The sequence below is a fragment of the Zeus faber genome, assembly GCF_960531495.2.
Source record: "Zeus faber genome assembly, chromosome: 14".
In the NCBI taxonomy this organism is placed as follows: Eukaryota; Metazoa; Chordata; class Actinopteri; order Zeiformes; family Zeidae; genus Zeus; species Zeus faber.
In genome coordinates this window covers 12,336,702-12,360,170 of record NC_137200.1, presented here as the reverse complement: position 1 = coordinate 12,360,170, position 23,469 = coordinate 12,336,702, and the positions used below count along the sequence as shown (strand labels likewise).

General features: G+C 43.0%; 2 protein-coding genes across 2 annotated transcripts; one reads left to right on the top strand and one right to left on the bottom strand.

Annotated features, from left to right (window-relative positions):
- Positions 1-4,080: 4,080 nt before the first annotated feature.
- Positions 4,081-17,034, bottom strand: lrwd1 (leucine-rich repeats and WD repeat domain containing 1; the record flags this gene model as incomplete). The annotated part of the gene is made up of 15 exons (XM_080013420.1): positions 4,081-4,904; positions 6,295-6,404; positions 6,513-6,674; positions 9,791-9,894; positions 10,419-10,559; positions 10,893-10,965; positions 11,672-11,882; positions 12,185-12,291; positions 12,696-12,822; positions 13,121-13,408; positions 13,984-14,079; positions 14,259-14,405; positions 15,604-15,723; positions 16,297-16,531; positions 16,955-17,034. 15 exons carry the CDS (start codon positions 17,032-17,034, stop codon positions 4,749-4,751), a joined length of 2,157 nt encoding a protein of 718 aa, XP_079869546.1. The 3' UTR covers positions 4,081-4,748.
- A 4,629-nt stretch (positions 17,035-21,663) lies between these two features.
- On the top strand, positions 21,664-23,460 carry alkbh4 (alkB homolog 4, lysine demthylase). The gene is made up of 2 exons (XM_080014307.1): positions 21,664-21,769; positions 22,014-23,460. The coding sequence occupies exons 1-2, from the start codon at positions 21,722-21,724 to the stop codon at positions 22,557-22,559; spliced, it is 594 nt and encodes a 197-aa protein (XP_079870433.1). The 5' UTR covers positions 21,664-21,721; the 3' UTR covers positions 22,560-23,460.
- The last annotated feature ends 9 nt before the right edge of the window (positions 23,461-23,469 follow it).

Genomic DNA, 23,469 nt, shown 5'->3' with positions numbered 1-23,469 from the left:
AATGCCAGGACCCAAGTTTCCCAGCAGAACATTGGCCAGAGAATCACACTGCCTCCGCCAGCTTGCCTTCTTCCCACAGTGCATCCTGGTGCCATCTCTTCCCCAGGTAAACGATGCACACGCACCACCCACATGATGTCAAAGAAAACGTGATTCATCAGACCAGGCCACCTCCTTCCATTGCTCCATGGTCCAGTTCTGACGCTCACGTGCACATTGTAGGTGCTTTCGGCGGTGGACAGCTTTCTATCATAGCAGCATTAATTTTTTCACCAATTTGTGCTGCAGTAGCTCTTCTGTGGGATCACACCGAAAGGGCTGGACTTCACTCCCCACGCGCATCAATGAGGCCATGGGCGCCCCATTTCTGAATTAACGCACAATATTATAAGTGACATCTGTTTTCATATTGTTTGTGTGAGAACTTTGTTTATCCTTCACTAAACAAGAGCCTGATACTCTATCACAATGAGGTTATGATAGAAAACAAATTATTCAATCAAGACAGTGAAGACATTATCAACGCAACGAATGACATTCGATTAAGGAGCTGTGAATATGGAGACAACTTCAGCCTCGCGTACAAGGGAGCAAAGTAAAGTAGTAAGTATCACACTAGCGCTTACATTTACTTGAAGTATTAAAGTACTTTTTCAGTGCTCTGATAAACAATAAGTTATACTTGATAAAGTGCTTACTATTGATTATTTTTTTTTATTTTTTTTACTGACTTTAATTAAAAGACTTGAGTCATTTTTCCCCACCACTGGACTTATCACATCTAACAAACACATTTATCAACACACAGGTTGCGTTCCGTAAGCATGACCGCTTAGTACTGCTGAAGAAATCAAACTACTATGTTGGAAAGGAACGGTCTAAAAATAGTTTTGTTTTTTTTTGTTAACATGTTTGTCTCAATCTAAGTATTACCTGGTTGTATCTGTTGTATTGACATGTTGATCTGCTCGATATGATCTACATTTATTAATTTTGTTTTTGTCCAAAGTGACTTCCATGAGAGGCTTACCACCGGAGCAACCTCAAAGTGAAGTGCCTGAGCACCCTGTCGCTAAATCTAACCAGATACGAGTGGCAAGGTAGTTGTAAGGAATCAGAGTAAAAAGAAAAATGTTGCTTTTTTTTGTTTTTTTCAACAATTAGTCATAGGTAAGATGATGATGATGATGATGATGATGATTTATGGGGGTGCGTTACGTAACGCAGTTTTCTAAGCATTTACTGACGCTGACGCTTGATATGCTGAGAGGTTAAGCCCATCGCTGTTCCTATTACAAGTGATCTTTGCAGCACAGAGCGTTGCTGTCTCAGAGGTAAAAGTCTCAGAGGTAAAAAAATAACAAAAACCCACAAAAAACGACAATTAATTTTACACTCTTTAATTTGAATTCTGCATTGGGTAATAAAAGACACATACCCATCTCATATATATATATATATATATATATATATATATATATATATAAAAAAAGTCCCCTTTCTGCCTGGTGTTGCTTTTAATTTCAGATCATTTTGAAGAGGATTCAGTCTCTTTCTTTATCACTGGTCCCAAGCAAAGATTTTGATGCATCACATGCCAGGTCACCGATCCAGCCGACGCCCCAACCAGGGCTCCCAAAGGAGGGGGAGAAGAATACAATGGTGTCAGTCCCTGGGGCCGACAGAGTCCATAGTGAACACAAACAACTCTAGTGGATCAGACAATTTCCATCAAAATAGGAAAAAGTAAAAGAAGAAGAGCCAAATATGCAAAAATAACTACGTTTTCAAATAAATAAACAAACAAACAAATCAGAACAAACAAAATATTGTGTGGGGTTGAAGCAAATCTATGTTTTATGTATAGGGTAGGTATTCTTTGTGTCTGATCTTGTCCTGATCACAAATTGATTTCTAAACTGTACCACAGTGTATGATGTCCCGGGTGGAATAATCTCTTAATCTTTACATTTATACACGGAAAATGCTATTTTGTTAATTATTATGATTATTAAATAATTATGATGATCCTGCACATGATCTTTGGCATATTCATCTGAATTCAATTTAAAGGCTGAATTGAAAAACAGATGAAGCCAATAAATTGTGCTTAAGAGCAGTAGCAGCATGGCCCTCAGAAATACCAAATTTCACTAAGACTGGGCTTTTACATTTCTTTTTTTTTTTTTAATTTTCAATTAATATGAATAAAACACAAAGAGGTCAGAAATGCCTCGTCCAGAAAGTAAAAATCCTTCCATGTTCTAGCTGATCCAGCTTATTCCACCTATTGGTTGTACCTCTGGGTTGTGTGAACTACAGATTCCACGTGGATCAACTCAAAATCCCAGCGTGGAATATTTCGTTTCTTAACCCAGATATGGTTCTTTGGGAGTGAATAGAAAATAGCATTCACTGTATTAAATGTAATCTATTAAAACGTACTATTATTTGAATATGACGTGATTTTTCACCCTTAACTCGTTCAGTCATTTCACTCCACTGGACGAGTCAGAGCTTGTACTTGGGACGGTCAGCCATTCACCCAAATCTCAGTAGTTACCAAGTCTTGTATCACAATGTCAACATGTTGGCGGCAGGATTTTTACACTATTACAAGGTTTGGTTCAATCAAGGCCACTTTTCACTCCTATGTGTTTACAGGGGGATTCTTCTAAAAGCAGACAGGGGAGACCTTGGTTTTTAACAATTCTGGTGAGATAAAATCAGATTAAAAGGCCTTTTTGTGTTGTTTTTTCCCCCGCAGTGCATAAAAACTGCAAGTTAAATTATTAACTATAGCTCTATCCTGAATGCCACAATTTCTTCAGGTAACAATGTGATTTGTTTTTTTAATTTTATTTTTTTTATAATTAGGGTCCTCATCTAGAGAATGTAGGATGAGGATCCTATTGTTATTGCTGTTTATTCTTCTCGTTCTTCTCCTTCTTCAGCCTTTTTGTCTCAGCTTCTTGGGGGCCTTAAGAAACTCGAAAACTCACAAAACTTTGTGCACACACGTTAGTCCTGGTCCCCCCATCGATATTGGAAGAGTGCAGGGAGCCTGCACTCTTCAACGGAAAGTGAACTTAGTTGCACTGCGCTGCAATTCTATTGATAAAGATTTGAAAACTGATTTGACACGACTCTTGACTTGAGGAAATGTTTGACTCCATCTTGACAATTTTGCTTTGTGCTCATCTTTATAAGTAAATATTGAATTGACATTAGTTTTTACTTGAGTGCAGTCTTCAGATGATACGGCAGGACGGCCAGAGGCATAAGCGAACAAAGCGCCTGGTTAGGGGCCCCGTGGCCACCAAGAGCGTTGGGGGGGGGGGGGGGGGGGGGGGGGGGGGGGGCCCTAATCAGTGGCGTCACTCGGGGGTTGAGGGGGTGTTGACCACACCAGGAAATGCGTAATGGCAAGGGGGCAATCTCCGCTCCACTGCATGTCCCTGTTCCTCCAAACAAAACCAATAAAAACAGGGCCCGGTGGCGGCACGGTGGCGCAGTGCATTGCACTGCTGCCTCACAGCAAGAAGGTCCTGGGTTCGATTCCCGCCTGGGGCGCTGTTGGCACCGTGCTCCGGCGGGTTGTCTCCCAAATAGGAGCCTTTCTGTGTGGAGTTTGCATGTTCTCCCTGTGCTCACATGGGGTTTCCTCCACCTCACGTCAGTAAGACCCCCACCAAAAACATGCACCCATCATTGTCTGACCAGCAATGGACAATTATCACCTGGTCCCCAGGCGCGTCCACGTATGCTGCCCACTGCTCCTGACTGTGCCCCCGGAGGAAGGACAAGCCAGGATGGGTCAAAAGCAGAGAATCCATTTCACCGGCCACCATCAAAAAAGCGTGTGTGTGTGCAAGCATGTGTTGTAGTGTGGTGTGTTGCGTGACTAATAAAGACTGTTTCTTTTCTTTTCCCATAAAGACCTGTGATACGGTCACTGTTTCCTAAACCATCCATCCTAATAAAAAGAAAATGACTCATTTAGTCTCACTGTACAAACTTTTCATTTATTTTTTGTCTCACTGACACAACATCAGCCTATTAAAATCACAGGGTCCCAGCGGTGAAGGACAGAACGTATTGTTCTTCCAAACGCCCAGACAGCAAATCACACTCCTGGTTGACAGTTTCATTCAAAAATAGAAAGTCTATTGTACAGGAATGCAACACACGTGGCATAACAAAATACACTTTTCTTGGCATTTTCTGATGTTTTGCGTTCTTTTTCAGGGTTGAGCCACAAATTTACCCCGCTTGACGGCAGATGTTCAAAATTAACACACGGGAACAAAAAATAAAAATAAAATGAAGTTATAAAATGTATAAAATGAACATTACAAACAAGTTACCAATGTTTCTTTTTCATTTTTTTGTTTAAGTGGTAATTTGCTAATTAATTACAAAGTCGGAACATTTAAACCGGATGTGTGACAGCATCTCGGTTGCTCTCCCTCGCCCGGGCCAAACTCTGAACACACAATTTTCATTTTGGTTATAAAAAAAACAAAAACAAAACCTCAGTAAATATTATGTGGGTCAAATCTGAGTCAATTGCATCGAGCCATTAAGTTTTATTTATTATTGGTGGCGCTCCATTAATCTTGGTTGGAACTCCTTTAATATTGCATAATCACATCCCTCAGGCACAAGTGGCGACATGTAGGACGCACAGTGAATTAGGAACGTGTGCAAGCCTGGCCTGTTGATGAACGTCATCCCCGCCCTCACCTTCAGGAGGAGGAGTGCAGCCTCTTCCACACCACCACCATGTTCTTATCACTGAGAGCCACAAGATACGAGAGCTCAGGGTCCATGGCTACACTGTTGATGGCCGGGCCCTCCACCGGGCTGAGGCCCTTTCTCACTGGGGCGGGCCACTCCAACACCTAAAAGACATGCACATGTTTTGCTTAGTCAAACCTCCACCTATTGACGATCATAAAAAAAGAAAGAAAAGGCTGAAAGGTGACTGATTTGTTGAGATATGAAAATATATTGTGCTAAGAGCTGTAAAGTGAGCGCATCATCGTGGGCAGTTAGATGATGATTAACAAACAAGTGTAACCGCACTTTGAAAATGACTACACGTTTTAGATCTAGGACAGAGTCAGGGATTTAAAGTTGAAATAGTATTTATGAGAGAATGAGAGCCCTGTTTTAATCCCGCCTTGACTATTCCTATACAGCATGTGTCTTGCAAATGGCTAGAATTTGAACACTGCCCTGAGAAAAGCAGATGCATTCGATTCCTCGACATGGCTCTGCGCCACTGGTCCCCGATGATCCCAAGTAATATAAATATGATCATTTATTATTATTAATATTAATATTAATATTAATAATAATAATAATAATAATAATAATAACACTATTTAACATCATGTGATGATAATATAGTAATATATAATATAATGTAATAATTACTTGAAGCTCTGAATATAATTTTTCATATTATTACCGATGCAAGGTTGGCAATTTTAATAGCCAGGACTTCTACTCTGTGAGGTAAGTGCTGGAGGTACGTAAGTTCAGGTAAGTTTCATTTAGGAGGATTTAAATGTATATTTAATACAACACAGTAAAATAATAATTATTAAATAATTACATTTATTAAATTAAATTAAATTATTAAATAATTATAGAACCCAGAATCGCGATTGTGGCGCCTCCCCTTGCGGCTGCCTGCGCGAGCACCTTGTGTCGATTACGCACATTTTAGTATTTTTTAGTATTTTTAGAGCTTATAGAGCTTATTGTGCGTAATCACCGGGTGTCATGACATTTCACTGCATGCAGCACTGTATGACCGTATGTATATGTATGTGACAAATAATCTCTTGAACTTGAACGGCAGGCTGAGACGCAGTGCCGGGTTGCAGGCTGAACAGACGAAGGTAATTGGAATTTCATTTCATTATTTTTTATTTTTTTTCCTCCCCTCCAGACAGCGCCGCACCCAGTCTCTTTTGTTGTTTCTAAAATGTGGATTTAGATTTCTCTGGTTTATTCTTGCATTAAACAAAAAAAAAACATGCACACTACATCTCGCACTGTGTGTGTGTGTGTGTGTGTGTGTGTGTATGTATGTATGTATGTATGTATGTATGTATGTATGTATGTATGTATGTATGTATGTATGTATGTATGTATGTATGTATGTATGTATGTATGTATGTATGTATGTATGTATATATATATATATATAATAACTTATAAAAAACGAAGGAAAAAAAAAAAGAAGCCCCTGCCCAAATATATCAATTGCCCACCCGTTACCTCAGTTGGTGGGGTGAGTTTTCCGCTCTGAGACTTGGTCCGGAGGAGGGCATCCGTGTGGTAGGTCCACAGCCGTCCTGCGTCGTCACCGCATACAACATAGGATTCCCCTGGGGGAGCCATCGTTCTTTACTCACATGCCAAGTTCACTGGACGAAAGCACGAACATGTGGTACGTAGAACTGAAATGACCGCCGAACCCCGGCCCACTTTCTCACCAGGACAGGTGCTGAGGGACAGGTAGGGCATGTCTGTGTTTGCCCACTGCAGCTCGGCGAGCAGAACAGCATGCACACGGCCGGTCTTGTTGTGGGGCCGCTGCCCGTGGGTCTGGCTCCAGCTCCACAGGTAAATAGAGGCCTGCATGTAGCTCTTGGAGGCTGTTTGAGGAAAGAGAGCAAGAATCATCATCAAGCTCCTTTTCAGATTTCCTGGCCTTATTATTATTTAAGTAGCAATCCATAACATTTGCATTTAGCAGACGCTTTTGTCCAAAGCAACTTACATGAGAGGCTAGAAACAATCAAAGCATACATTGACCATTGGAGCAACATCAAACTTAAGTGCATGAGCGCCTGTTCACTTTTCTTTTTTTTTTTTAATCTGTGCGATCAGCATGCGAGGCATACAACACATGTGGGCATACAACACAGAGTGTTTGTATGCTATTGCATCTAGGGCAGAGTTAGTCTGCAAGTGGAGTTCAAGTTCTCAACCTGCAATGCAACTCTTTATTAATTTTTAAATCATCAAGAACTGCTGCAATAACTCTGTCCTGTGGACAGCCTGTACAATGACAATAGCACCGTTTTTGGTTACACGGAACCACCACCAAAGCCCCTCTTTTGAGAACTATCGTACCATGTTTTGGTCTATATACAACTAATCACTATTCCAAGAGGGGGAGAATCACCAGGGGTGAGACAAATAAACATCGAACCAAACAACATGTACATGGAAAACATAAACAGACACAAACAACCACATGTACATGGAAAAACATAAACATAGAACCAAACAACAACATGAACATGGAAAAACAACCCCCACACCCACCCGCACCCACCGCAAGGGCAAGGCCTGCCGCACCACATCCGGCCAGACATCCTATCCAGCCGCGAGCCCTGAGCGCCCATCCACGTAGTGTGCTCAGCGCAGGGCACCTGGATGTCAGGCTCAAGTCCAAGTCACAGGACCAGACGGAATGTCTAACCAGCCCCGGCACGACGGGCCACCCCCCCGTGCAGGGAACAATGACAAGAAACGTCTTTATCCACAAATCCCAGTTTGAACATTTTGTGTTGGGTGATATGAGCTCTGTGCAAAATCTTATATTGGATGAGTTGCATTTTGGAATCGCAGGTCATAAAAAAGGTGTTGTTGCAAATAAGCTTCCACAGGTTGATATCGTTGGAAACAGCAAGGTCTCTTTCCCATTCCATGGTAGGTAAAGACAAAGTTATCTGTTTTTAATAAAAGTTTGTATATTCTGGAAAAGGGATTTTTTTAAATGACCTATATGAGTAAGATGTTCAAACATCAGAGGTGTTTGTAGGATGTTGTTTGTTAATTTGATTTTAACTTTTAGAGACCTCTGTAGTTGGAATTGCAGGAAGCTGTGGTCACCGACATTAGGTTAAGGTGAGGTTAAGGTCGGAGAGGATATAAGCAAATTGTTTTTCAAAAACGTGTTCCAAAGGAGTCATTCTTTGTCTTTTCCAAGACCTGAAGATTATTGGTCTGTTTTTAACAAGAAAATCCGGGTTGTGCCAAATTGGGGTGAATTTGTTTGAGGATGACCACTGAGTTTGAGGAATCTCCACCAGGCTGACAGAGGTGTTGCGATGAATGGATATTTAAAGCAATTATGTTTCCTTATTGATTCATAAGGGGGAAGAGTCTGGACCAGCCACCTCTCATTTGCAGACCTCAGAGATCGGCTCGGGGAGTATGGCCTGATACGTGATGCAATGCGTGCGGTTGCAGATCCTGTGCCTGCCCTGAAGTCCAGCATCAAGGAATTAAACTTGATGCGGGTAGCTACAGGGAGCCGGTGGGGAGAGAGGAAGAGAGGCGTGGCGTGCACCCTATGGCTGGTTAAAAACCAGGCACTACTGCATGCTGAATCCTCTGCAGAGGTTTAACAGTGTGCGCTGGCAATAAATAAACGCTCCCTCGCACCATGTCTTGCCCCACTGCCAGAACGACTCCGTCTCCCTCCCTAAACGCGCACATGGGGGCAGGGACCTCCACAATTGGCATAGTCGACAGGATCCGGGAAGGGCGCCGGAGGAAAGCGGGCTCCGGAGCCGATCCTCGTGCTGCAGAAGCACCTCGCAGAGCTGGAGTACGAGCGCGACTTCCTGCGCTGCCAGGTGGCGCTGGTAAATCTCCTGGCTCCTGGCACAGGGTTTTCCTCTCTTCCGTCTACCGGGATGGCCAGACCACTCTGTTACAGCGCCAGTTTTTTCTGATGTCTTCTCCCCCCTGCTAGGCCGTCCCTCATTCACCATCATGCGGCGACTACCCAGAGGGTGAAAGTATGCTCCCGGCCGTATCACCTGCCCCAACATAAACTCAAAGTTGTGCAGGCAGAATTGAAGGCCATGCTGGACAGGGGGGTGATAAGGGAGTCCACACCGACTGGTGTAATCCCATCATGCTGGTAGGTAAGTCTGATGAGTTGGTCTGCTTCTGTGTGGATTACTGAAAGTTGAACGCGGTGTCGAAATACTATGCGTATCCGATGCCCCGGGTCGACGAACTCCTTAGGTACGGCTCGATTTCTTTTGACACTGGATTTAACCAAGGGCTACTGGCAAATTCCCTTCTCGCCAGAGTCCAAGGAAAAAAATCAGCTTTCTCCACTCCACAGGGGTTGTACCAATTTGTAATGCTTCCGTTCCAGTCGGGAACAGTCCGAGACCCAAGACCAAAAAGGAGGTAAAGCAGTTCTCAGGGCAGGTTACTACAGGAGGTTTGTAGCTCTCTGTGGGAAGCCAGTGCTGTGTATACCTAACTATTCTCTCCCTTTCTGCTTGCAGACAGATGCGTCGGACAGAGGGCTTGGGGCACTGTTGTCCCAGCAGGTGGAAGGCGGCAACCGAGAGCTACCGGTGCTGTACATCAGCGGGAAGCTCTTGGAGCGGGCGTCCCGGCCATCAAGTGTCTGGCCATCAAGTCGGCAGTAGGCGCCCTCCAGAACTACCCCTTTCACCCTGTGTTCAGACCATGCACCGCTGCAGTGGGGATATCTGGCAGACGGGGGGGCGTGGTTAGGCCACGGTCTGCAGGTGACAGGGCTGGCTCTTTCCCATCACTTGTGGGAGTCTCCCATCCAATTACTGACAATTGCTATCGCCAATATCTATATACCCAAATGTTTTGCAGGAGATTAGTCGTTGTGCTCTCATGGGGTCCACTTATTTTGCAACTATTAGGTTCATCAACACCACGGGGTGTAGAGAGATTGAAATAACCAAGGCACCTCACGTACCCACTACATCATCCGTCAGAAACCTGAGGCCATCTATGGTGCGGAAGCTACAGTCCTTGTCCTCTTCCTTGTATATGGGGAAGGTGATCTCCATCTCTTCCGTCCTGGAAGAAGAAATTTGAGCTTTTAAAGAGTGACGGTACTGGCCTCACCGAGCGTCTTTCGCTATCCAGCAAGTTAAACATTTGTAACCACACCTCCATGGACCACACTGTGATGTTTAGAGCCTTTGTATAGAGCGTGAAACCAAAACACAATGAACCTACAAAATACATGCAAGTATGCACGGATGGAATAATAAGGTAATACCAAATGCACATTGAAATGCACCGGACTGTGACCGAACCCTCCCATGGTAGAACTGAGAATTGATCCTTGTCTGAATGTTGACAATAAAGTCGAGAAACTATGAGGACAGCACCCTCTGGAGGGTTTGTTTTACATCATAAATGTTCAAATATTAATTTCCTTTAGTCGATTTGAGCTTTGAATTAGCCGTGGCCACCCTTGGTGAGGGATTAGGGGAGGGGCAGGGCGGGGGGGGCAACCAACCAACCAACCGATCATCCTACACCCAGGAATGCCACCCTTCTTCAGCAGGATGGGGTTGCCCTCCGTCTACACTCACCTCTTCATGGTGTTCTTATGAAGCTCGGTGTTGAAGCAGCGCAGGCCGTCGTCGGTCGCGGCCAGAAGGTGTGTGTCGGGGGAGGCCGGAGGCAGGCAGAGATGCAGCGGGGTGCTCTTACACGCCAACACCAGCAGTTGACTGCGTGAAAAGAAATAGATCATGGACGTCATGGATCACTATCCAAATATCAATGGGCACGTTGTTGTTGTAGTTATGGGACAGGTCTGCTCTGCCGCAGCTTCTCTATATCCAACGCAGCATGCAAAAAACAATAAATAAATTAAAAATTAGGTTAAATCTACTTTTTTGAAACAGGAGAATGATGCGTTTTGGGTCTTTGCAGGTTTAATTCAAAGTCACATTGTGTTTTTAAAGTCCACAAGAAAAACTGTTTACAACTCTGATGAACGCATGTGTACAAGGAAGAACAAGAACAACAAAAATAAAATAAAATAAAATAAAATCACTCACATGGCTTTAAAGTTGTACTGGCTGTCAACTCCACCGATGTCCCACATTGTTATTTTGTTGTCATATGATCCGGCTGCATGGAGGGTGGGTAGGAGGAAAAACGTGATTAATGATGATTAGGCTAATCATTTCTCCTTCTTGTTCATAAAAAAAAAAATAGATCTAGGTTTTATTATCATTTTGTTAGGGGTGTAACGATTCAGTGATACGGATCGGAAACCGGTTTTAACGTTCAAGATGTGACTACATCGATACACAGACCCCTGGATCAATCTAAATGTACCATGAACCGGTCGATGGCCCAATTCTAAAGTTACCACTTCTCCCTCATGCTCTCTATCTCGCCACACACACAGAGACAGAGACAGAGACAGAGAGAGAGAGAGAGAGAGAGAGAGAGAGAGAGAGAGAGAGAAAATAATAAAAAGAAATAAATACAATTAAAATGTCAGATATATATATCTAAAATATATATAATTTGTATGTATATAAATTGCCAAAAATTCAAAACAGAAAACCGCAGATACTTAAGACATACTTCTATAGATTTTGCTTATTTTAATTTATAATAGAAAAATGAATGTCTACATTAAACAAATGTTATGAACTGTATCAGATTGCATCGTATCGCACTGAATCGTTCCTTATTCAAATGTATCGTCTCTGAATTGTACGTATCCAGACACCAGATCTGTATCAGATTGTCTTATAAGGGAGAGAGGCACCCCCTAAAGTTTGTACATTCAACCACCGCTTTTTGGCACAACTCTAGTGCTTACCGAATAAAAAGTTCCCCTGCCGGGGGTTGAAGTGGAGGATGGAGAGGGCCTTGCTGCTGGCGTGGAACTCTCCGTAGGCCACGTTAGCCCTCGGGTGGATCAGTTTGACCTGGCCTCTCTTGCCACCCGCTGCCAGGATGCTGCAGGGGCGCACCGGGCCACTGCCCTTCCCGGACATGAACACGGTCGACCAGGCTAGGGAGAAGAACTCCTAGTGTTGGAGGGGAGGGGTTTTAGAAAATGTATTAATTTTCACACATTTGAACTCACCAACCAGTGATAAGTCGTTAGCGCAAAAGGGGAATTGTGTTTCAAACCGGGCGGCGCTTAAAAGTACGATCAGCAATTCCCTTCTCCAAACTGGAGTCACTATCCGAAAATAAAAAGGTACCCCACCTTAAATAAAACAGCCGGTTCTTCTCCCTTTTTATACTATAATATACATATTCTATTTATTGTAAGTGGCTTTGGATGAAAGCCTCCGCTAAAAGACGTCATGTAAATAAACCACACCTCGCCCGGGACCTTGTACTTCTTCATCACCATTCCGGTTTCGCAGTCGATCACACACAGGGAGTCCCCACCACAGGTAGCCACCAAGCGGCTTCCTGCAGCGGATTCTGGGAGAGATGGAGGGAGGGAGGGAGGGAGAGAAAGAAAGAGAGAGAGCGGGAGCGAGGTTGTGAAAAGGGGGGGGGTGTGGAGAGACATTTTACTTCAAATCTAGGTTGAGGTTTATGAGTTTTACAAGTCGACTGGAGCGGCCTTCTGTTGAGAGTGTCAACCGTATTGCATTGTCGCTTGAATGCGATTGTTTGGGCTTTTATCCAAATGCATTGTTCACCGTCCAGTTTGCCTGCTGACGAGAATAAGAATTCGACAAAAAACGAATAAAAAATAAACGACAAGCCATCGCGTCCATTAATGAGGTTCCGCCTTAACTTCACTTCTAAAACCTGTCTTTGGATCGCAGAAATGACACTTGGTCTTGCTGCGGCTTCTACCCGAGACAATGATTCCTCACCGGCGGTGCTGCTGCTGTGTGGCGGCGGCTGGAAGGCGCAGGCCCACAGCTGGGTGCTGAAGTCTTCGGAGCCGTCCTGTTTGCTGTGGCACTGCAGGACGTGCAGAGGCTTCAGACGAACCGCTTCCTAGTCCAACAGCGGCGGGGGGGGGGGGGGGGGGGGGGGAAGGGTATTTTGGAGCTCAGAGTAACCACAGTAACAGATTTGACAAAAAAGCAATGACAGTTTAAAAGTTTAAGCGCAAGAGTGACACGATTTGAGCTTGTATTCTCGTGGCTAGTATACACATCCTCCTCTTTAGTTTCGAGGGAAAATATAAATCAAGAGCAAGTGGAAGCAGGATTGTCTGAAGGTGCCCTTCAATTTTTACTTTTTTTTTTTTTTTTAATAATAAAAAGGTACAAATCAAACACGCTGTGATTACCTGTGTTCTGGAGCGGCTCTTCTTTCGGGGCGATCTGGGCCCGTCTCGGCTTTGAATCGCGGCACCCTCGCCCTCTTCCTTGACGTTGGCGGCTGCCTTGCGGGGGCTGGACCTCACCGCGCTGGCCAGGCCCACCTTCCGGGGGGTGGGCCGGGGCCGGGCGGGCGTGTGGGTGGCAGTGTCGCCGTCGCCCGGGGGGTCGGCTCCAACTTTCCTGCGAGGCCTTAGGCTCGGGGTGTCGCCGGTATCCGGCGCCAATCGCCTCCTCTTTGCTGGCGAGGTATCGTTCTGAAACAAAAACAACGCTCCGATGATGAACTGCACTTGGAGGATAGTTTTCAAAATAAATGCCTAAAAATTTTTACCCCCCCCCCAGTTTCAGCAACTTATATAATGACATTTACCATTTCAAATAATATTTTTTTTTTTTACTATTTTTTAGCTGCATACATATAAGCTGAGATAAACAAAATGAACTGTTCATTCCAGGTGAGATATTAATTGCACTTAATTTTTTTGAATAATAACAAACTAAATATATATAAAATGTACATAATTGTGAAAAGAAGAAAAGGAGGTCAAGGGAGAGAATATATACCAGGGAGGGATGGTGTATCAAAGTACTGGGATGGATGAGTGTGTGTGTGTGTGTGTGTGTGTGTGTGTGTGTGTGTGTGTGTGTGTGTGTGTGTGTGTGTGTACGTAAGAGGAGAGAGGGGTTGGTGAGGATGCCTCAGGGGTGTAGCAAGCCTCACTGTTCTAACAGAGCCGTTACAGGGCTCCGCCTCGCTGATAGAATTTGAAATAAAAACGAAACGACATTGAGCCGACTCCAAAAGCAAAAGTATGATTATAATAAGCACATTATTCTCCTTTGGGTCGTTGAGCTGCCAACTGCCTTTGCTGGCTTCCTTCGGCCGCAGCAGAGACTGCAGGTGCTCCTTGGCGATCATCTCCACCTAGACACAGGACAAAATAAAAGAAAATAAAACCTCATTAAAGGCTGAAGAGCAGAGAGCCAAAACCGGTTCTACACATTCAATATGCCAGGTGAAATGATTCTTAAAAGGAACGTCACAGAGGACAAACCAGCATTATTATTATTATTTTTTTTATTTTATATAACGTCGGAGCTCACCCTCCATTTTGTGTAGTCACTGATGGAGCTGGGTCCAAATTTAACCTGGTTCCTCGCGGCCTTGACAAAGTCTCGCTCCAAGACTGCAACCTTCTCCTCTGTTACGCTGCTCGGGAGGTGGAAGTCCGTCTGCCAGACCGCGACGATCTGTTCGCCAAGACAGAATTTAGGAACAGAATACTTTAGGAAATGATCAAAGATGTTCTGGTTAAAATAAAAAAAGGGTATGCATTTTATTTTTCACTGTTTAACAAGTTGGGGTGTCACAATTCTCCAAAGACACGATTACATTTGACTTTCGATTTTAAGGCCACGATAGAAAAAAAAAAAAACACTTGTTTCTCAATAAGTAACTTTCATTTTAATATTAAAAGCTTTGCAAAACTAGACTTAAGAATAATAAACAATATGTTACTCATTACACTACTTTTAAGTTACTCACTGAAATAAGCGCAGAAAAAAAGGGATGCCATTTTTGTCAGAGGGGAATGCTGTTAATAAAGGGCAAATTACGACCATCAGCACTGATCAGGGTTATCTTTTCTCCAAACAAAGCAAATACAAAACTCAACCGCTACTGCCCTGCTGTAGATCGCAGTTCGCTCCTGAAAAAAATCCCACCTGTGCTCTACGGCAAATGCCCCGCGACCCCTGTACAGTCCGCGAGCCGGTGGTTGGGAACCTCTGCTCTAGAGGACATTCCCTCGTGATGGTCATGTATATTTCCCACTTTCATCGCCACATCAGTGGAATTACTGGACATTCTGGTCAAAGGCGCCGGTGCACTCGTGCGTTTCCCCCGACGCGGACTTTGCACGCCGTTACCGGGAACCTCTTTCTCTAATGTGCATTCGCTGTGCAACAAATTGGATGAACTAAAATTTAACTTTTTTTTTTTTTTTTGGTAATATTGGAATTTTGTTCCCGCAGCCCTAGTGCACGCTGAGGGATGCGGCTTCAGCGGACCCCTCCGCAGCTCTCCCGGCTCTGAATCAGACTTCATGAGTCGGTCCAAAGCCGGTGGCACCCCGAGTGCATGCTGCATTTGTTTACCGGTGGCTCTGACTGCCACCAATATGGCGATCATGTTGGACAATATAACCTCCAAATAATACGGGGAGAATTGCCAACCCGCTTGTAATCTCGGAGTTCGAAAGCCAACGCTCATTTTAAATAGATTTTTCGTTTTCGAATCAGAATCGTGACACTCCTATTACCAAGTAAAATGAGAAGTTAATCAGCCTGTTATACTATTTAAGTAGAGCGCTTGTTTCACGCATTATTATTTGAAACTGTACAGCTGTGCTGGAAGACAGGCGGCCTATCCGTCGTCCTGTTTTTGTACCCTGGTCCGGAGGTTCTCGCCGTAGACGTAGCGCATGTGGTTGGCGGTGGAGGTGATGTCTTTTCCGTTGTACATCTTCAGCTTGGGCAGCAGCACCATCAGCTTGTAGTTGTCATTCACCTGAGGCCGAGACACAGTCACAGGTCTTGCTCAGTGCGTAACTCAACAGTGACGACGCATTTGAAAGGCAAACCCAAAATTACACCGGTCCCTTTTTCCCCTTTTTCAATTTCAAGTCAACAATTTGTGCGAAGAGTGTTTTATTTCAGTGAGTTCCCTGAAAAACAAACAAACAAACAAACAAACAAACAAACCAAAAAAACCCATAAAATGGCTCCAAATGTTTTGTTCAATAAATGCGATAGAAGACAGTGGTCTTTAAAATGGTTTGCTTTACATTGAACACTCAAACTAGATCCCAACGACGTGCTATGGTGGGGATTCACCACACTGGAATCAGGGAGATTCAAAACCTACAACACAGATTTAGAATCTCGGAAAAGGATTAAAAAAAATAATAATAAAAAAAGTTAGGGAAAACGATAAATTAAATTTACACCAATCGTCACGACAATGCAAATTCCCCAAATCGCCACTATAATGCCGGACAAATTAAACCGCAGAGGAAAAAAATGAATTGATTATTTGTGAATTAGAATTGGGGATGGGTAAAGACACACAGCAGGTCCTTACTGTAATGTACATGTTGTCCTCCATCTTGAGCTCTTCCAGACTGGTGAGGGAGTCCAGGGTGGTGACGTCGTCCATCTCGTTGCCCGACAGGTCCAGGGAGCGCAGGGCGGGCAGCGCCAGGCCTCTGGGCAGCTCCTCGAGACGGTTTCCGGAAAGATCCCAGCTCTCAAGGGCCCGGAGCCGGCAGAGGAGCGGGATGGGCAGGTGCTCGCACTTCAGCCCCAGTCCAGAGAGGCTACAAGCCAAGGCAGGTTCATTTTGTATGTGTTTTTCAATTTTATATGGCACTATCAACACAATGTAACAAAGGGCTTGACATTAATACGTTTAAAAGACAAGAATAGAAAAGTTTGTTTATTTTATTTCTCTTGTATAAGCCGTTAGGGATTTCGCAATAATAAGAGACGTACCATTACCCAATTCATCATTAAGCAATATTTTAAGATGTGAACACATTATTTCCTTAAAGTCTGAACCATACATGAAGACCGACCCATTAATATATGCACCATTACACCCTGACTGTACACAGCAAGCGATCAAATATAAATAAATATAAATAAACAGTTCAAGCACAAGAAAAACGAAAATAATACAAGATTCCCAACTGCCTCCTAAAAAATGTTTTAATAAAAAAATAAATAGAAACAAAACTTACTTTAGGTTTTTAATTTCTTCCAGCATGCTGGCTTTCGGAGACGCTCTCTCCAGCAAAAGCTTTGCGGTTATCTTCTCCATTGCTCTGCTTTGGGAGAAACAGCAAAAAAGTACTTTGAGTTTAAATAACAACTCTTCTCACACAAATAACATCTGCTTAGTTTTACTCTGCAGTGGAAAGCAGTACCCTCTGGTAAGCGTATCCCACAATGCATCGTCGGGGGAAGTGGCAAGTAAAATCTTCTGCCTGGAGTGCCCTATAAACAACCCTATTGTCTCCCACGATACCTGAGGAGACTTCACCATTTACATCTGTACAGGATCGTCTGCTTGGTGTGAACCGAGTCTCGATGTCCCGGTGTGGCCATGAAACCCAATGTTTAGAGAACGATTGTCTTTGTCAGAACAGGACTCTTTGATTCAGGAGTATGAAGAGTTTGGTGTATTGTTTAGAATTAGTTTTCCTGTATATTGTCTTTTTTTATTGTGTATTTTTAGGTATGTTTTTATTGTTCATTTTAAGTTTATTGTATATTACCAATTTCTTCTATTTTTATTCGTATTAATTTATGATTATTATTATTATTGTCTATTAATTTGTGAGCTCCTTTGTATAACTACGTAATGTCACTCCATGGATGAATAAAGTATCGCTCTATCATAAAGTATGCGTGTCTTCTGTAAGAAGAGTTGTACAAGACACACGTCTGTTGTCCTGTATTCTCTCTCCATGTGCATGTCGCTAAAATATAATTCCACGAAGAAGTACTGAGTTATTTTTCCACAATGCACATGTAGCAACTACATATTATAACACACCGTTTTGGAAACGGCGAAACCACCAATATGGAACTGTGGAATTGGATAACCAAATGCAATAGTTTGTATTGGTAGTAGTTGGTGCACTGTACTTCAGACAAAAAAAAAAAAAAAAGCTGAAAAAGTAATGCATAAAAGTGGAAAAACAACCACATAAAACACAGAACTTACCAAATGTGTTATTTGCAGTTTGCACCAGATAAAAATCAATTACAAAAATAGCTATAGCATGGGCTACGATAAAATATATGGAATGTGTAAAGTCCAACTTAATACAGTGTTATTATGAACTACTACTATTACTATTATTATTATACTTATTATTATTATTATTATTATTATTGTATTATGTTCTTCACTTCTTAATAGTTAAACTTCGCATCTATAGCTCAAATGTAAAGGCCCTTTTTTAAATATAATACCGAATACGATGTTGGACGAGTTCTAACGTGTGGAGTAGATCCTTTCCGCAGCCGGCATTGACCACGCCGTGTTGTTATTTACCAAATACATCTGCGGGTAACACGCAGCACCGTCGCATTGTTCAACGTAGAGAGCGTCGATCTCCACATATGAGGACTTTTATTCGGCTGCTGCGTTTTGTTTACCTCCAGAATCCCAGAAGCTGCAGTTTAGGTCCCCGCCGCCGCCGCCGGACTGTTCCCGGGAAAACTTTCACGCACGACGCAGGTCTCTGATGTATTTCCGGTCGGTGCGAGCGTCTTCTTCCTGTGTTTTGTTTATAATTATTAATAATTTCCACAACTGTATTAATCGCTGGAGATACATTTAGGCAAAACGGCAGCAAAAAAAGGAATAAACACATTAAAATAACTGCGCAGTCAAGGAAGAGATACAAATAAGAAGAGGACCGCAAATAAAACAATAACTATCCACGACCACCCTCTTCTGTTACGAAATGATACATCCCATATCACAGATATAACACATGATTTAACGAAAAGTTTAATAAGGTTCGGAATTCGGTATTCAATGAAGTTCAAGTTTACAAAATATGAAAAAAAGAAAAGGAAAACATTTAGAGACTGCTCCAGAAATATATTGTGTAGACTCACAATGGAATAAAAACAAAATGTAAATACAAAGTGTAAAATAAAGCAATGTGCATTGTAAATAAAAAACAACAACATTTTATCGTTTCCAAGACCGACTTTAATGTTTATGTGATCTCTCATCTTTTTTTTTTCAAATCCCTGACAATTTATTTATTCATTGAACGGCCACGAGATGGTTTTGTGTCTCCGATTCCTCGCGCTAAACTTTGCGAGGTTCGTGTTACGTTTCCCGTTCGCCTGCGTTTCTTCGCGGTAACGTGTGTGGCAAATGGACGCTCGCAATTCTGCCCTTACGCAAATGAAATACAGAAATCCCACAATGCGACGCCCTCCGGTGCAGCAGGTGGCGCCGGGGTTCGCGACGCGCCACCGAGGCGGTAGGAACCGGCGGCGGCGGCGGCGTGGTGGACGTTGTGACCGCCCGAGCTGCGTTTATTAGGGGAGATGAACGCGGAGCCGCTGCAACGTGGCGCTCCGTGCGGCTGTAAAGGGGTCAGGAGCTGTCTGGCGTGTGAGGGGTTCAAGGGAAGAGATCAGCTCAACGACGGTGGGCCAAGGGTGAATATATCTCGTTGACGTGTCCCGTCTGTTCCAGCACATTCCCACAACACAACACAACACGGGGCTGCCACTTGACATGGAGAACTGGATAGGATCTGGGAAGCATTTGAAAAATGTACATTTGCTGCGTAATCAACTGAATCCAATGTAAAAATAATCTCACAACTCCAGCGTCAATACACAACTGTAACTAAAGTACTCCCAGGTTTAATACACAACTGTAACTAAAGTACTCCCAGGTTTAATACACAACTGTAACTAAAGTACTCCCGATTCCATACACAACTGTAACTGAAGTACTCCAAGTTTAAAACACAAATGTCACTAAAGTACTCCCAAGTTTAATACACAACTGTAACTAATGTACTCCAGCTTCCATACACAACTGTAACTAAAGTACTCCCAAGTTTAATGTACAACTGTAACTGAAGTACTCCAAGTTTAATACAGAACTGTAACTAAAGTACTCCAAGTTTAATACACAACTGTAACTAAAGTACTCCAGCGTCAATACACAACTGTAACTAAAGTACGCCAGCGTCAATACACAACTGTAAGTAAAGTACTCCCAGGTTTAATACACAACTGTAACTAAAGTACTCCCGATTCCATACACAACTGTAACTGAAGTACTCCAAGTTTAAAACACAAATGTCACTAAAGTACTCCCAAGTTTAATACACAACTGTAACTAATGTACTCCAGCTTCCATACACAACTGTAACTAAAGTACTCCCAAGTTTAATGTACAACTGTAACTGAAGTACTCCAAGTTTAATACACAACTGTCACTTAAGTACTCCAAGTTTAATACACAACTGTAACTAAAGTACTCCAGCGTCAATACACAACTGTAACTAAAGTACGCCAGCGTCAATACACAACTGTAACTAAAGTACTCCCAGGTTTAATACACAACTGTAACTAAAGTACTCCCGATTCCATACACAACTGTAACTGAAGTACTCCAAGTTTAAAACACAAATGTCACTAAAGTACTCCCAAGTTTAATACACAACTGTAACTAATGTACTCCAGCTTCCATACACAACTGTAACTAAAGTACTCCCAAGTTTAATGTACAACTGTAACTGAAGTACTCCAAGTTTAATACACAACTGTAACTTAAGTACTCCAAGTTTAATACACAACTGTAACTAAAGTACTCCAGCGTCAATACACAACTGTAACTAAAGTACGCCAGCGTCAATACACAACTGTAAGTAAAGTACTCCCAGGTTTAATACACAACTGTAACTAAAGTACTCCCGATTCCATACACAACTGTAACTGAAGTACTCCAAGTTTAAAACACAAATGTCACTAAAGTACTCCCAAGTTTAATACACAACTGTAACTAATGTACTCCAGCTTCCATACACAACTGTAACTAAAGTACTCCCAAGTTTAATGTACAACTGTAACTGAAGTACTCCAAGTTTAATACACAACTGTAACTAAAGTACTCCAAGTTTAATACACAACCGTAACTAAAGTACTCCAAGTTTGACACACAACTTTAACTGGAGTACTCCAGCTTCAATACACAACTGTAACTAAAGTACTCCAAGGGTGTCATGACATTTCACTGCATACGGCCATACATATAGTATGACCGTATGTATATGTAGGTGACAAATGTATATGTATGTTACACAACTGTAATCTCCTACAGCTTTAATAGACGGCTCGAAACCTATTTTCATTGTAACTAAATGTAACTGTTTAAAATCGTATACCCAAACACAGCCATTCTTTGCCGTATATTTAAATATAACAATTTCTAACCATATATATAAGTTTATAAAATATAAATGTAGCCTTTTCACTTCTATAACCTAACAACTAAACATGATTATTTCTAACCTTGTACTTAAACATCACCATCTCTTAACCGATCCACTAAACATCACCATTTCTAGCCTTATACCTAAACTTCACAACCTCTAACCTAATACCCAGACAAGTCAAACCTAGGGCCGTATCTATTCTAAACCATTAACATTATTGTTGTACCACAAGATCCATCTGCTTCTGAAGTTGGAATTAACAACCTCCAGTCAACCTATATAAATCTTGCCAGAGACCTTCCAGCCACGACTCTGCTGTGGCAACACAAGTTTCCTCTGGGGATCTAAGAGCTGCCGTCTAATCTCGATTTACCCTCCTAGGTTAAGCATGACTTTCACTATGACCCTGTGCTGAGGCTAGCCATGCGTGAGGCTGGCGAGCCTGCGTCGTTCCCCTTTCCCGGTGTTGTTCTGTGGAAAGACTTCCTATCGGAGGAGGAGGAGGAGCTGCTTGTACGCCAGATGGACGAAGACGTGTGGATGCAGTCTCAGTCCGGTCGCAGGAAGCAGGTTAGGTTTACATTCAATCCGCCTGAATGCATAGTTTGTTTACTAACTTTACTTCCATGTAAACTTTGGTGGTTTCCTTCCAACCAATTTGCATGAAAAGTGTTGCGCATCGAGACATCTTGTGGCACTCAGTAACAAAGTTGATTGCACAAGTTGTTTATCTCTCCGCTCTCGCTGAGCCTAAGGTAAAACCAAAGGTTTGTATAGTAAACATAAATGTGTAATGTACATTTTTTGTTTAAAGGACTTTGGCCCCAAGGTCAACTTCAAGAAACGGAAAGTGCGTCTGGGCAGCTTCTGCGGGCTGCCCGGGACGAGCCGGGACCTGGTGCTGCGTATGCTCCGGGAGCCCGCCTTGGTGGACTTCCAGCCAGTGGAGCAGTGCAACTTGGACTACCACCCCCAGCGAGGCTCGGCCATCGACCCACACCTGGACGACTCCTGGCTGTGGGGCGAGCGCCTGGTCACTATCAACATGCTTTCGGACGCCACCCTCACAATGTCCCTGGAAGAGCCCCCGGCAGAACTTGGACTGGGGCGCGTGGAGGGGGAGGCGGGGGTTGACGTGGCTGTACCTCTCCCTCGGAGGTCCCTCGTGGTGCTGCACGGTGAGGCGCGGCACAAGTGGAAGCACGCCATCCGCAGGGGAGACGTGCGGGCTCGACGGGTGTGCAGCACGTTCCGAGAACTTTCTGCAGAGTTCCTGCCCGGAGGTCAGCAGGCGGAGTTGGGTGCTCAGCTGCTCGACATCGCCCTGAGCTTCGGAGGGAGCCGGCGTCAAAAACAATGACTGAAAGCGACGGGACAGCGAAACACACAGAGACGAGGCATATCCGCAGTGTCATGTGATCATATAGCTGCTGAGTGGGGAAACTGCCGCTCTACAGACGGGAAGGAATGACAACTTTGTCGTTATTGGTAGATTTCAAGAATGCGACAATGTTCGATGGCCTGATTGTGCAAGAACTCTCGGTCAGATGACAATCTTTGATGTTGCAAAAAATGTTACCACATGAGATGCATACCGTTGCAGAAAAATTCCACGCATAACAACCCAACCAACCTCTGATCCCTCTGTCAACAGTGAAATATGAAAAGGCATCCGTGCAACAAAAGTTCACTTTACTGCAATCTGGATTTACAGGTTTAGCAAGACATTAAATCTGCAGTTCCTGGATTGTCTGTTCATCATTTTGTCAAAGAAATGAAACAGAAAACAAAAATGATAGCAAATTAATTTGTCTTTATAGGGAATTGATATTGGCAACGGAATTCAGAGTAATTGTACAACTTTACATTGTGCTTTAATAATTGAGGAGGGGTATGTATTTGGATATGATCGACCAAGAGTGTGTGCTTGTGGACGATTGATCATTTCATTGGAATTTTGTGGAAGATTGATCATTTCATTGGAATTGTCTATATCACAGTCGTTGTACTAGAAATTCAATACTGCCAATATCAGACACTATTTCTGCTTTACATTTTAATCACATGTGTAGATTAATCCATGAGAATATTCAACCAATAAACTCTGCTTCTGAGAGTAGTTCGAGAACATGGAAAGAGGATCAGATTAAGGTAAATATCATAATTACTTAGAATAGGTTTACATTTTAATAGCTTTCCCTTGTTTTGGTTTATGAAACTTAACATGGTGCATTTAATTCAGTTAATAATAATGTATTCCCTGTCTGGCG

Coding starts and splice junctions, on each gene's coding strand:
- alkbh4 (XM_080014307.1), top strand. CDS start 21,722: ATGGACGAAGACGTGTGGATGCAGTCTCAGTCCGGTCGCAGGAAGCAG. Junction 21,770..22,013: donor AGTCCGGTCGCAGGAAGCAG/GTTAGGTTTACA, acceptor TTTTGTTTAAAG/GACTTTGGCCCCAAGGTCAA.